This window comes from Lates calcarifer, linkage group LG10 (assembly GCF_001640805.2).
Source record: "Lates calcarifer isolate ASB-BC8 linkage group LG10, TLL_Latcal_v3, whole genome shotgun sequence".
NCBI lineage: Eukaryota > Metazoa > Chordata > Actinopteri > Centropomidae > Lates > Lates calcarifer.
In genome coordinates, this window is record NC_066842.1 from 17,440,525 (window position 1) to 17,456,295 (window position 15,771).

Genomic DNA, 15,771 nt, shown 5'->3' on the forward strand with positions numbered 1-15,771 from the left:
AACCCATTTCCTAGCAAAAACAAGACTCTTCCTTATTAGTGTATTCAAGGACACTATGACATCGGGGATTTGAGAGTCAGCTACTGAAATGCAGATGTTTTAATGGGAGAAATGACACTATTCATGTCATCTCCATAGACCTCTTCAAGGGTTTGCCTCCCAACAACATAGCTTTTTAGATGCCTCTGAAGTTTCACACATTGGAGCTTCCAGTAAGTCTCAAAACAATATTCAAGCAGTTTTTCTCACTAATACTGGCCATTAAGAGATCTGTGCTCCAGAGGATGTGCTCCAAATGTAAGGTGCAAAGTTAAATTATGTGGCTTCAGTTAGACAAATCAATTGGAGATCTTCCAAAGTTACGGTCTTTTTGAGAGGAACTTAACACTAAAAAGACTGTAACTTTGGATTATGTCCTTGTTATTTTATTAACTAGACTGTTATATGACTGCAAAGCCCCATATAAGCTTCAGATGAATGTTGGAACACATTTTTGCACAAAATGAGGGCTGTACATTTTGTCCCCCATCACTAAACCACCCAAACTAAAAGCCCATTTGGAGATCGTTTAATGAGTAGTTTTTGAATTTTTGTGGAATGTTTGTGATTGAATTTCAATCAGCTTCCATCCACAAGAACAGCAGAGGCAAGAATGGAATTAAAAGAAGAGGAAATTATTCTAAAACCTTGCATGTTTAGAAAAATATTTGGTAATATGCTCTATTAGTATATTTCAACATTAAAAACTACTAATATGATACTTTTAATTCATCACTTTTAGAGATGCTTCTCATGGTCTGGGACAAGATGCATACTTAGTTGGTTTAGGACAGGGGCACATTTTTCCAAGTTGGAAAATCCTTTCAATTGAAGCTCTCAGTGACACAAAGACTTCTGAGTGCTTTGAAGAGCTATGAAACAAAGATTTTGGCCGACAGTGGAACTTAAATTAGTGGTAAGGAGAACAAAAAATTATGTGTCAGTGAGAAACTTCAGAATGGAGAAATAAGGAACAACGTCATAGATAGAGAGAGAGAGAGAACAATGAGAACAGAGATGAGGGTGCTGGCAGTACTGTGTAGTTCTCCCTGCTGTACTACCCAGTTATTAGAAGACTAATACTGTTACAGTACTAACACCCGGCTGCTCCTGCCAGACTCTCAGTAATTGGGCTTAGTTTTAAATAGTCTTTTCTCCTCTGCTGTGTGCTTCTAAAATAGTCTCCAAATAACCATGTGACAGCATCATTTGTGTATCAACTCAGCCTTATCCACGCCTGCGTCAAACAATCCTATCATTTTTTTTAGTCAGGCTGCCTCTGGCACCATTTAACTTCTCAGCTGACCTTATATCTGACTTCTAATAAATCCTTATATTTATTAGAAGCCAAAGGTAATGGAGAGAAAATGTGGTGTTTTACTTTTGATTCTGGAGTAGTTTTATGGTGAAAGATGCTCATCCACAGCCCCTACAAAATATTAGTGTAGTTCTCTCCTCTGGGACAAACAGCAGATAAATGTGAGAGCAGGGCATTTAAATTCAGAGCTGTGCTCACATAATTCTGTTCTCACAGATTTTAACAGATTATGGCATACTTCATGGTGTTAAATCATCCTCGTGGCAGGAATATATTTCAACAAAGAGAAAAAAAATGTATTCATTTTGTAAGTTATTCACATTCTGTATTTTCACATCTGAGCTTAATGAACATCCTAATTCTATGTGAATGTCAGCGAGCACTCTTTTTCGGTAATCAGCCTCAACTAGTGCTACTTCTGTATTGTATGAAGGTTTTATAAGTCACTAAAACCAATTTTCCCTCAACAGTCAGTCGTCCCATATCACCCTCCTGTCACTGAAGCTGTCAGACGAGGCTGTGTCTCCTCTGTGACTCCTGCATGTCATCCTGCCTGCTGTTTTGTCGGTCTAGCTGCAGGCTACAATTTATAATAGTCTCCTGTCCCTCCTGAGGAGGCTAGCTATAGCCCGCGGATCCCATCCCTGGTACATGCACACAGGCTTGAATAAGACTCTCAATCTCCACAGTCTTATCACTCATCTCCATCACAGCCAGGCTTCGGGCGCTATCTGTGTGTGCCCGCGCATGTGTCAGGCGTATGCGCGGTTTGTTTGTGTCCACTCTCGGGCTCCCTAACTCACCTTTCGGCCCCAAAGAGCAGTTGCCATGGTGACCGTACCCGTCAGGTTTGGTGGGACGGGCTTGTAGTCAAAGCCTCTCAACGATCCTGAGCAACCTCTCGCCCTCCCCATTCTTCTTTTCCCTCCAGGAAAGAGAATAGCCTACCCCTCACAATCATGCTACTCCATTGAAAGGGTTTCTAAAAAAGAAAGAGCTGAAACTCCCACTTGTGCGCCTCAGTTGATGTATGCAACATGTTACAAATAGAATGATGATTGACGCCTTTTTTTTGGGCTACAGCTCCTACTGAGTCTGACTTTCTGTGATACACCAGCAAAAGTGATATTCATAGCCCATCGTCTAAAGCCTTTTATTCATGAACATACCTCAGAGTCTTTCCCTGCTGTGCTACAGCGGCTACTCTTCTGTCCCACTTCTCTCCCATCTTCCCTCATCAGCAGTCCTTTGTACTGTGTATCCACTTTTCCTCTATTTCAGCTGATGTGTTTTTGGCTTTTCTATTCCTTTCGTGTGTTTTTTTTTTTTCTTCTTTGTATTCATTTTTATTTTACTGCAAAAACAAGTACAAGACAATACCAAAGTAGATAATACAGAAATGTTTCTATAAGTACATACTATATTTCATATGCACATTATGTTCATATATACATGAACCAATAAACAGGCATGAACAGTATTAGATTTAGTATTAGAGAAGTATTAGATATTAACTATATGTAGCCCACATGTCTGTCCTCATTCGTGCTGTTATCATCATACATATATTATCATTATTATAAAGCAGTAGCAATAATTTGCATTGTTATTTCTTATTAAATCAGTCTGACAGTGTTATTAGAAATGTCTATTGTAGTACTCACTTCATTCATCAGCTGTACTATTTTATTAACCCCAACCTTGCTCTCTATTATTTTAGTCAGTGTTTAACCCCTCTCATATGCAATAATTTCTCCATAAGTCACCTGTCTTTCTTTCCTTTCACCTGCCCTTCAACCTTGTATGTCCTGTCTTTCCTACCCCCCTCTGCTCTTTCTCTTCATCCTCCTCTGTGGATGTTCTCCAGATGCTAAAGTCATCCTTTAACCCACCTCCCTTCCACTCCTCTGGCCGCCCACAGTAAGCTGCGACTGAGTGTTATGGGGGGGGGGCTGATAGCGGCAAGCAATGGAGCGGACAAGTTATTACAGGACAGGCAAATAGAGGCCCGATGAAGCATGAAAACTTCCCTTCCCGAAAGTGCCACACACACATACTGAGAGATATACAGACAGAAGGACAGAAGTGGAGACAGACAAAAACACATGCACACACATACAATATAAATATTCAGGCACCCTTTTTCAGCTCTCTTCTGAGAAACCATAAACATGCAACAAACAACAGGAATTCTTGATGATAAGCAGGCTCATACAGTACTACACACACACACACACACACACACAGATAGAGAGCCTGCCCATTAATGCCTTCCTTCTCTGTGCATGCTAACGAGAACAGACATATAGTACATGACAGGGCACAGCAACAGGAACAGGGTGACAGCATGGGACATGAATATTAATACCCGGATGCCGAAGGGATCTGGAACAGTCCTGTTGCAGAGGAGTTAACACGCTTTGCTTCCCAGCATTGCTTGGCAGAGCAGCCCTCAATCAATCAATCTTTCATGTCCCACCAGGGGGAAGTTTGTTGGCAGCAAGGTTTCATAAAAACAATAACACATAAGAGAGGACAACAAGGGTGATCGCCCCCAAGATCTTGAGAGAGTAGAGGTTTAAAACTGAGTTGGAAGTCCAGTCCAATTTTAAAACCAGCAACTTGTACTCTGAAATCCACAAGTTAAGTGCATGGATAGCAAAAAGGAATAAATGACGCTCTCACTCCTTTGGTTTAAAATGCAGGTAGCCTGAGATAACTGCATGAATGCCATTGCTCAAAAGGCTTTACCAGTGGGTGTACTGTAGGTCAAAGCGATAAAGTATTTCATTCGCCGCAAATACGTTGTGTCAAGCGAGCAGTCAACGAATGAAAAATCTACTGTCCTCACAATGAGAGGACGTTGGACCTGTACAGACTTTGGTCAAACATGCTGTGAAAACTCCAAGTATTTCCAGGTCTCCACTTGATAAAATACACCTCAGTGTTTCACAGTTTCTTAGCAGCGACGCTAGCATCAAAAGCCATTTATCAGCGTTGCCTGAGTCGACATGTCTCATCCGTAACATACAGCACACAAACAAACACCATACATCTCGGGCGCAGTAGTGAAAACGTGAGCTTCGATGGAGTTGAGGCATGGACCCCATTTATGCATGGAATTAAGGTTTGATCTGTATCTGGGTGTCTTATCTAGATAAAGGAGATTGGATGTTAATGGAAGGTGCTAGTGCACACAAGCACTATCAGGATGTGACTGGATCAGACAGACCACCTCCGGAGTTGATCAGGCTGGCAGAGTGATTGGATTGCATTAGACAGTGTCCACTCATGGGTCAGAAAATAAAATCAACCGCTGGCTCTGCTCCTAACCAAGACAATGCACCAAAAAAGGCAAATTCTCATCTTCAGAGTCACAGTACACACTCACAGTAGCTACAATACACAACTGCTGAAACAATCAACGTCTAATTTTCAAATGCCCCATGTAGAGAAAGAAAAAGTACAATCTGCACAGTACCCTCACCTCACCTGCATGTGTTTGTTGACAATAGATAAACCTCCGGCCTCTTCACCTGGTAAGCTGCTCTGCATATTGTGCATAAAAAATGTGACCAAATCGCAATGCAGGCAGAATGCAGACTAGAACACAGATTGCTGTGGGTAAATGCAGTGGAGCGAATGGGTTATATAGCAGGTGTAAATTGGGTCAGAAAGACAGTAAAAGCAGGATAGCTTCAGTCCTATAATCCTTTTTAGCAAAGTTTATTGCAACCATAGCCACCACAATCATTTTATGAGTTTGTTTTTCACTGTCTTGATTTCACTCGGCTGGTAGTGGAGTCTGAAGAGAGTAGAGGCATGAGTGCACCAAACAACCCACAAGCTGCTGTTTGTAGCCCCCCCCCAAATCCCCATTTTTTTTCCCAGATTTCTCCTCCATGTGGCATGGGTTTAGCTAGCTCGCTCTGGGCTAGGATGAAAGAATTTCCGGAATTTTGTTTGTATTTTTTTTTTTTTTTTTTTTTTTTTTTTTAATTTTCAGAGAGCACTCTATGTGTGAATGTGTTTGAACTTTGCCTTTGAACTTACAGTAAGGTATGTTCACGAATGTATGTGCCTGGCTGACGTGCACTTTGAATGTGGGGACTGTATGGTAATTGCACATGTGTGCATCTCTTTGTGGGTATGTTTGAAGCCAGATGGCAAGCCCCCCTACCCCCCCACACCCCTTTCCAACACAACCCTCAACCCAATGCATGCCCTCCCCCTGCTCTGGATGCCCGCCCAATACTAACAGATGAAATGTGTATGTGTGTGTGTGTGTATATGTCATGTAGCCAAGTAAAAATGTGAACTGTCTGCCCCCTAGTGGTTTCATTCTCTTTTCTTATCATGTTCCTGTCACTCATACTGAACTTAATGTGCTGAACTGTCATTGGTTCACTGGTTCTGCACCTCATTTTATCACTGTCGTTGTGGGCGTAGCTGTGGCAACAGGGCTGCCAAATGAGCCAGGAGCCCCACACCTGTAATTAACGTCAGACAAAGTGACTCTGCAATAAGGGAAAGCACTGCTGTGACCAAACTCTATCAGCTGAGGACAGCTATAGTCGACACGTACCAGCAAACCCTGGAATGCTGAAGCCAGGGAATGATTACTCTTCCAACCCCACCCCTCACATTGGACTCTTTTTAAAGATGGCACTTTGTGAATATGAAATTAGTCTTCAGTGCGTAGGGAAAGTACAGCACATCTGTGCAGCCTCTATCTTTTCCCACAGGAATGAGCCAGAGGGGAGAAATATCTTCATTCCCTTTATACAGAGGCATTTTAAGTAAAGCAATTAAGATATGTGCAGTCTTTTATTTGCCCGATTTCTTTTCATTTTATTTTGCTCATTCATCTTCGGATAAGCATATTCTGACAGTTGTTACTTGGCACATTCAAAGGCAGGTAGCCAATCGGGATAAAAGAATGTGCACTATTTAAAAAAAAAAAAAAAAAAAAAAGCTTGTATCTCAGCAACCTCACGGCATGTTTGCTGTTGATCTGCGGCATAGTTTGATTAAAGACAGACAAAGAAGTTCCTCAGAGCTTGGTTTAATCACTGCATGCTCAATAGCCTATTGTGCACCAACATTGGCCCTCACTTTGCTTCAGTAGCTGCATACAGTTTTCTCTGTTTGTGGGCGTGTATGTGTGCACCATTATTCTGTCTCATCTTGCTCTGCCTCTCTCAGTGGATTTCTGTTTTCACTTAACTTCAACTAAGAAATATTTTGATGTGAGAGTTTCCTCTCTTATTGCCCATGGGCTGCGCTATGGTGTAATGTAAATCTTTGGAAAATACCACCTTCTAAGGACAACCCAAAATAGGATCTATGGGTAAAACACATACACACAAATACCTGGTATGACCTCACCGAGTCAAGGCTGTACCCCGACAACCACAGTACTTGCTTTAGTTCCTTGTATTTCACACAAAAGTTGAGGGGGGGGAAAGAGGAAATTGTCAAAGAAAATGAAGATTGTTAGCAGGGTTTACAAAGGATGCACAAGAAGAGAGCAACACAAAAAAGGATGCAAGTAAAAAGAGTGCAATCCTGGTACTGAAGGCATACAGCAGGGGGTCTGTGTGACTCAGTCTCTTTTAATAGATTTAAGGCTAGTTTGGAGCAGCGTGTGTGGAGTTTTCTTGTGTGTGTGTGTGTGTGATAGAGGAGATGTGTGCACATGGCAATTCAAAAGACACAATATTCTTATCGCTCCTCCCTCTCCCTTTAGACATATCCACATCTGATCCTAGCTCCATCCTCATTCAGCTCCTCTCCTCTGTCCACTGTTGTGCTGTCTGTGACCTCTCTACGTCCCTATAATTCTCTTCTCTCATGCAGGGGTAATAAGATTGATGCAGGCGGGAGATAATGAAATGTAAAAAAAAAAAAAGAAAGAAAGAAAGGAAAAAAGTGGTAGACTGTTGGAGAGAGGAAAGGCAGTGAAAGAGGGAACAGCATGGAATAGTGGAAAGGGAAAGAAAGAGAGAGTAGAAAAAGATTGACTAGACATTCAATAGGTTTTTTTTTTTTTGCTTTTTTCCCTGTTGATAAGCATTCTATTGAGTGCATAATCCAGGCTGAGTGCAGTTGTTGTATATCATAAAGACGCGGTACATGTCATCTCCATGTCAGTAAATTACCAGCAAGAGTGGAGCAGAGTGGGATAGAAGGTGGAGAGGAGAGGAAAGAGCTCTGGAAAGCACAAAGCTGAGGGGGTAGGGAGAGAGGGATATTAGAAGAGGAACGAGAGGGGGAAACAAAAGGCACCAGCAGTGGTGGAGCAGAGGCAAGAGAGGAGGAGAGGACAGGGGAGGGGAGAGGAGGGGATGAGATGGAGAGATGTGGGGAGAAGGCACTCTCATGTAATTAAAGTGGCCTAGTTGAAAGGCTGCACCTTGCACCCCCACCCTCCCACCCCAACTACACACATATGGAAGGTTTATGAGTTTATGAAGCCAGTATAGAAGCTCTGTTAAGAGGTACCAGTGTCAGTGGAAGAATTGCAGTTAGGTCATTATTGTGAAACACAAGTGCATCTATGTTCAGACCTACAACAAGCAGCTTCACCTAGAAATGCTCCCATAGTTTCAGGTGAGGTAATGTTCCCCTCTAGATGTGAAATTCCTGGTAATTTCCCCATCGGCTTGATAACTTTGTTCAAATTCAAGCCATCAAAAGTAGTCAATTTGTTTTTATTTAGGCAGACCGTTCCCAAAGCTATGTGAGCTGTTTATTCATTAGCTATTACAGCCATTTAGATATCCTATTAGCTATCTGTTTAGACTTCCCTGCTTGCTTGCTCACTAGCTAGCCTCTGGCAATTGCAAAAGTACCACAAGGTGTACAAATACCCCAGGCTGGGAATCATTGATCTACCTCAACTGTCAACCTTAACTTGAGAGTAAGCCATGCAGCAGGTCTTTAGATTTTCAATATTTAGACTTTTATGAAACTGAATGAGCTAAAAGGAAAGCTTCACTTCGGACATTGCTCCCTCTGAGGTCAGCGGTGTCCAGGCAATACTGCATGAATGTACTCTATCCCTTCATGTCAAGTTTGACAAGACAGGAAAAGTCTCAAGTGAACTTTGATGTTCAACTTTGATCAAGACAGTTCCTTGAAGTGAATTTGGTGTTAAAAAAAAAAAAAAAAAAAGATGCTAGTAGGACCAGGCATGTTTGAGTTCATGATGTGTGAGCAAAGAGATTTGTGTAAAAGTAAAAGTTTGAAAGCCAGTGAAACAAACTGAAGTTCATTGATTTGACCTGTCCTAGACTGTGTGTATGAAATATTACTCTATAGAATTTCAAGAATTTTGTGTGGCTTTTTCCTTTGATGTTCCTTAAACACAACATCTGGTACTGGCCCAACTATCCAGGACTTTGAAGTGTAATCCATTTTTCACAGAGATGAAATTTACTGGTAAAAGCTAACAGCAAGATTTGCAGATAGAAACTAATAGTTGTATCCTGAGTGCGAGAGTGTGGTTTAAACTTTTCCTTTGAATCAGAATTACCACTGTTATAATGTGACCCTCTCACCTATCTTTGCATGTGATGATCACACCTGTCTTTTTTTTTCTTTTTCTTTTTTTTGCCGTAACTACAACTAACAGCACAAAATTGGCTGGAAGGCAGAATGCTGAGCTCAATCAAACACTGGGACTGATGGGGGTGAGGGGCAGACACACACAGGACCTCTCTCCTCTGACAGAAAAGGAGCCTGCTTCAGTCTCTTTCTCTTTTTCTCCCTGTCTTTTCATCTCTTGTGTGATTTGAAACAGCCTTTCAGGCCTCTTTTGCTAATGTACCAAGTAGGCTCCCATTGTTAATGTTACAGCATTATGAGTTCCTTTTGTGTGTGTTACTCCCTGCTCCCAGAAGACTGCACTGAAACCTGATAGGCAGCGCAGGGTGGCAGCAGTGGGATCTCTTTATTTGTGCTTTTTTACTAGGTAATTATGGAAATAGTTCTTCTTTGTTTTGGCCTTTCTCTGCTGACGGTCCAGTTCATAATTAATTGGTAGCGTGAAGGACCGGCCAATTTTAAATCACAAGGGAGGGGTCGTGGGGGCTTGTTTTATTGGCTGGTGCCTGGTTGGGGCAGCGGGCGGGTGGAGCATCTGAATTAGATTAGATTTAATTAAAGCATGGGGCCCCTGACTACACACTGGTACATAAATAGGCAGTATGCCAGGCTGGTTGTTGTTGGGAATTTAACGGTATGTGCGCGCGTGCGCGCACACGCACACTCACACACAGCTGAAGACTCCCCAAGGCCTTCAAGGTCAGGTAGACAGGGGAAACATACAGCATGGTGTCTGGACGAAAGAGAAAACAAGCTGAAAAAAAACTCTTCCTCTAATGATAGCTTGCTGGTTTGTCCACACAGATGCTCTGACAAATACTGAGCTTTTATCTCTCTAACCCCAAGCACCCTTTTCTTAAAGGAATAGTTAGACATTTTGGGGATTACACATACAAGCATATAAGCACTAGATTATAAATTTGATACCACTCTCATTTCTGTCCATTCATTTTGAAGCTACAGCAGCTGGTTAGCTTTGCTTAGCAGGTTAGCAGCTAGCTTCTAGCAGCTAGCTTTAGTTTGTCAGACAGCAACAGACAGAATCTGTTTACAAGCCCTTCTAAAGCTTACATTAACACTAAATACTACGTTTTATCTCATTTGTTCAATCAGGAGGGCAGCACTCTCATAGGCATTTTATTTGGCAGTGTGGATCAGACCTGTAACTCCTTGTACATGGTCACACTGGTTGTGCATATTTGGCTTGATTCCCTGGAGCACTGTAGCTCTTGCTTGTACAAGTGGAGGGAATCTCTACCCTGTGCTAAATACAATATCCCCCAAGAGCCTGTAAGTCTATAAAAAGCTGGGAATACTTCAAAAAGCTCCAAAAAGGCTTGCCTGCTTTGCAGTTTCAGGGGATCTAATCCTTACAGGTGGAAGCATTTTCGGACTATTGATTCCACCTCAAGATATCTCGCACTGGTCACTTCCTGGAAAGCTTTCTGTGCAATATACTCAACTGTGAACATAATGGTTAGTGGACAGAGACGCAAGTTCTTTTGAGTAAATTGGGCTTTAATACGTATGGTGCATTAAGCAGCAACACAAAAACCTCAAACACAGAACATAGAAAGAGTCCCAATGAGTGCTTTGAACCTTTTATGAGCCACGCTGAGGTTTGATGTTTACAGCCCTCTGAGGTATTAGTGTAATTTGAACTGAAACAGCAAGTGTAAAATACTTTTATGTAACCCATTCCTCATTAACGCAGCCTCTCTGCAGATCTGTAATAAATAGGATTTCTTCCACTCTCCCTCCCTCTGTCCTCTGTACAACCGTACTGTCTGCTGAAATGCCATTTACATGAGCCTCACCCTGAGTGCCTGATTGAAATTCTCACACTGTAATATCAGTCAGTGGAAATGTTTAAGTGCTATTCCCTCACCCCATCTGGAGTAATAAGCTGCAGTGCTCTCTGGCATTACAGTAGTCCCTTTCCTCATTTCAGGCCAGCGAGTTGGCTGCTGTGCGTTTCTTACTGCTGGCCACAGCTCTCATCATGAACATTCCCTGGACTACTAAGTAGACTCCCTTTCCCTGCAACAAACATGGTAATCTGTGACGGCCCCCGGTGTTCGTCTGCCTCCTCTCATCTTCAACGCCGAGCTACTCGAGTCGCATTTTATCTGAAACTGCTTTAAGCTGTTTTGCCCTCACAAAGAATTATTTAGCCTCTCTGCACTTTATTCATAAGAAAGAGTGGGGTCCCTACTTTTAAAATAGGGGCTCAAAAGTAGCCTCAGCACTGTACATGATGCTTCATTTGTTCTCCTCATCTCTGGGAGCTCTTGGGGCAGAGTCTGACTACCGTTATGTTTATTATGTTGCGCTCTCATCTCTGTGAGAGGCTACCTCTATTGAATCACACAGAACACATTCCAAAACGAACCTGAAATCAATTTACTGCTTGATACTCATGGCCGTCCACTCCACAACTCATCCTCCCATTTCCTCAACCTTCCCATTCTCCTAAATTGTTTGCCTCCTCTCCATCTTTCCTTCCTTCATTCCCCTCAATCTCTCACACCACCACTCGCCTTCTAATTTGCCCAACCTCCTACACCATCCAACGTCAATTTTCTTTTCATCTTCCTCCTCTCTTCTTGCAGAAGCTCCCGGCCAGGACTTTGTGACACTGGACTACCGCCTGCGCTACTACCCCAGCATCACCTACGCCGTCATCGGCAGCGCGGTCATCTTCGTCCTGGTGGTGGCACTGCTGGCCTTGGTGCTCCATCACCAGAGGAAGCGGAGCGTCCTGCTGCCCAGAGGTGTAAGAGGGAGCTCACATCACCACCACCACCAGCCCCTGCTGCTGTCCCGTCTGGTCATCTTGGACCGGGGCCACATCCATCCTGGGGGTCCAGGACTCTCCCCCGGCTCACCCAACGCAGCGGGCCAGTACAGTTCAACTCCTCAGGCGCTGCAGCTGTTGTCTGGGACCCTGTATCCCTCCGGACTATCCATGGACTCACCTCCGTCATACTCACAAGCTGTTCTCGATGTCAGGTGAAGGGAATAATGATTCTAACAGCTGTATGGAAGTTTATCTTTTCTTTTTTTTTCTGTAACCATAAAGATGTGCTCCCTCTGTATCCAGACTAAACCAAAAATCAAACGCAGACATGGTGGTGTTGGTAGTTGCAAACAGCAAATCTAGTAAATATATGCCAATTGAGATTATAATTATCATACAAGATAATCAAAGTGTCATCTACTCGTTAGCTGTGTCATCTACTCGTCAGCATTTTAATGCACAATCAGTTAATCCTCTAATCTCTTACTCTTTTACTCATTTATTCAACAAACGATGAATGTTGCTATTTAAAATGCTGATTATAAACTACTAAAATATACACAGAAACATTGAGTATGTGCTAAAATACCTCAGTAATATTGGGAGATATATTGTTTAAAACATCACTTGCTTTGCTTTTGTCATCTTCAGAGTTGCTCAGAATAACTGCAAAAGTGAATCATTATATTTTGGAAAAGAAGTAAAATAGTTAAAACTTATGAATGACAAAGGGTTAAATGATGATAATGTGATAATATGTAAAAAATAAGAATTGCACTGGGTGACAGGTTGACTCAAATAATGACAGGCTCTTACATAATCACATTATTTTTTCAGAGAAGGGTGTACATCCTGAATCTTTGTGAGCTGTTGGTGAAAGTCATTGTCATCCTTATGTAACACCTCATGAACCTGACATCATGTTCTTCCTCTATCATTTTTTCCCCTGTTTGTCCCTAGTCGGCCTCCCTGGTTTGATCTCCCTCCTCCTCCATACCTCCCAGATGGGGAGCTTCCGTCAGAGGGCGAGCTGCCTCAATATGAGGCCCCACAAGACCCCTTGAGCCATCCTCCAGCGTGTCCCGCTGCGACCTCTACACCCCGAACTGTGGCCTCAGCCACACAGTTGAGTTCCAGCTCCAGAGAAGAGTCTGACCAGCTGTAGCCCCCCACCCCTCTCTCTTGTAGACTTTTTGAGACTGCCAGGACCGTGAGGACCAGGCTAGAGGAACACAGCAAGGCTAGGACAGTCCACAACAAAGACCTGCTGAGGAAATTCAACAGGGACTTAAGAGACTGAACAGTGCCCTCAACTCACTTCCCACACATCGGCTTACTGAAGCACTTGACTGAGACCAGCTTCTCCGGCTGGACTGATCTTGTATGCTGGCTCCTCCTGCTGGGGTCATGGATGCACTACACCTTAATCAGTTTCATGTTAGATCATCAGTTCAGTGCAGTTTTATGCCCCATGTTAGGAAGTACTGCGTATGATATGTAACAATGACTACAATCTGTGTGTCCAAAGAAGCAGCCGTAAACTGCCACTCATTATCATATCATATATGATGATAGCAAAGTGTAGCAGCACCTGAAATGGTCATTGTGTTATAGTGTAATCAACAAAGAATGGTATTATTCTTCCCTGTGGCAGCACTTGGTGAGCTGAATGAAAATCATGCAAGATTTTGTAGTACTCCTTACTCTACCTTACATTTCGCATCTGCAATATTTTCCATAAGGTTTGTAAGAGATTTTTATCATGTTAAATACTTAAATGCTAGATCAAATCTGTACTGTTGAGAATTACTGCTACATTTGATGACTTACTGTACTTAGAGTTTTTTAGCAATGACTTGTTGTTGCCTTACTCTTACTGATGTTGATACAATTTTAAAATTTAAAAATGAGGACAGTAGCCAAGTCAATGGTACTCAAAACATTCAAACATGTTTCCTCATTGTTGATGTGAACAGTAAACTGATCACGTGACCTGTAGAAAAATAACATTTTGTATGTTTTTTTTAGTGGTACATAAAACTAGAACTACTTCTAAAAGATCAGTGGAGGTTTTTGTGCTTTTTCCCCCAACAGTTTTTTTCCACAGTATTTGTTGTTGTCATTTGGTTAAATTCCAGCTAGAAATGTGAAGAGGACCATTGAGATTTCATTAAATAATGTAAGGCAGAGATTATGAGTTTCATAAATCATTCCTCTAAGCAAAAGAAACACCTCTGCTGGCAAAGATAACAATGTTTATTACATTTCTGTCTGAATAACAGACTAATAATGTTTTTATGTAAAAACAAAAAAAGGAAAATACAAAGGATTTTGTTGTTGATGCCTTAGTCTTTGCCAGTTTGGCCCTTAGTGCCTTTATGAGTGATATGTTTCTGGGCACAAATAGCCTATTTAAAGCCTCTAAGAACAGCAGCCTGATCTGGGATTTAACAGTAAGCTCACGTGACAAAGAACATTTAAGATGATCTCATCTTAGATCAGATTGTACAAATTCTGCTTGAGATTTGTTAGTATATATAGCTTTGGCTGTGCGTCATTCAGGAAAGTCATCCTCAGAAGTATTAAACAATGACTGATGAAATCCATATCTGAAGGATCTGTGTTATAAATGTACCATTGTCTTTCGACCTTTGTTTGTTCCTTTCAAAGTCGTTTGTTTGACACTGTACATAGGGGGTAGGAAAGTAAAGAAATCTATTTAAAAGTAGAAAATGACTTAAAGTTTAAAGCAAGAGATGAATGTGTAACAGTATAAAATGTAGTTGTGCTTTTCTTCTAGAGTCAGCATTGATCATGATGCAGGCACGAGACAAACAATCAAACCAAAGATAATCATTATTGACCTTCCCTCTAAGGATATTACCCTCCAAAGCAATGATTATGTGTCACAACTGTTTGTACCTTTATTGTGTTAAAAATGTGCAAAGGTTTATTGAGTCAAACAGAATTCATGTTATTTGCTGTAAAACTGGAAAAAGTTTCTCAGGAGAAGATTTATACCAGTCTGTCTGTTCTGTTGTTTGTATCATGATTTTGTTTTAAGGAATGTATAAGATCAAATTCCTTTTTTTTTCCTGATTTGTTCTCATGAGATTAGATATTGACATATTTGTAATGTTGCCCATCGTGATCTTTTTATCCCCTGTATTCTGTACATTGAAAGTAATATAAAATTCTGACTCAGATCTTGTGTACGAGTCTTCCTGGAGACGTGATATTATATTTTCTCAAAAGCTTAATATATTGTCATAGAGCTATATTGCCAGCCTGTGCCCTAGACAGACAAACCTTAGACCACAGATCAACAAATAACAGAGATTTAGCACCAATAATTTCATCTGAGCCCATGCTGTGGCTGTACAGAGTGAAATATTCAGTGGTGGAAGCATTCAGATCCTCTACTGAGAAGAAAGTCTAAGTTTTATTACACATATTTTTATTCATATTTTGGATTTTTCTCTAATCATATCATCCTCTCGATCTTTGAACTTTGAAAGAATGCAAACCAAGTTTAGATGAGAAATCTCTCTCTTTGCTGGAACTCCTAACATCTCATCTGACACATGACAATGGAATCAGCCAAATCACTGCTTTTTCATAAAGAGCAGGAGATAGTCAGTAAAACTGAAGTAATTGTCATTTAGCTGAGAACCTCATCAATATCCATATTTTCCTTCCATGCATTGATGTTACATTATAGTGGCAGCTGAGCAGAGCCCTGCAGTTCTACATTTCCACCAACAGATGTCACCATGTCACCGTAATTGTCAAAGCTCCAATGTGTTAAACTACAGCTCCTCATCTCTGTCCTGCAACATTGTGACAGACATATATGTAAAATTCTGGTTTGGTCAGTGAAGCTATAGATTTGTTTTTCGGTTTTAAAAAAAAATGCACTCAAGCTCATATCTGCACATTTTTTGAACTCATAGTAACTATCTACATCCCTGACACCTAATTCAGTGAATACATGATTGAATGTGTG

The 15,771-nt window shown here is 41.5% G+C and overlaps 1 protein-coding gene across 2 annotated transcripts in view; it reads left to right on the top strand.

Annotated features, from left to right (window-relative positions):
• Positions 1–14,971, top strand: part of ldlrad3 (low density lipoprotein receptor class A domain containing 3) — a 71,003-nt gene extending 56,032 nt beyond the window's left edge. For both annotated transcript variants that reach the window (XM_018664083.2, XM_018664082.2), the window contains exons 5-6: positions 11,578–11,977; positions 12,726–14,971. In XM_018664083.2, the coding sequence (XP_018519599.1) occupies positions 11,578–11,977; positions 12,726–12,930 (605 nt within the window). In that variant the 3' untranslated portion in view covers positions 12,931–14,971. The remainder of the gene's footprint in view (positions 1–11,577; positions 11,978–12,725) is intronic.
• Positions 14,972–15,771: the final 800 nt, after the last annotated feature.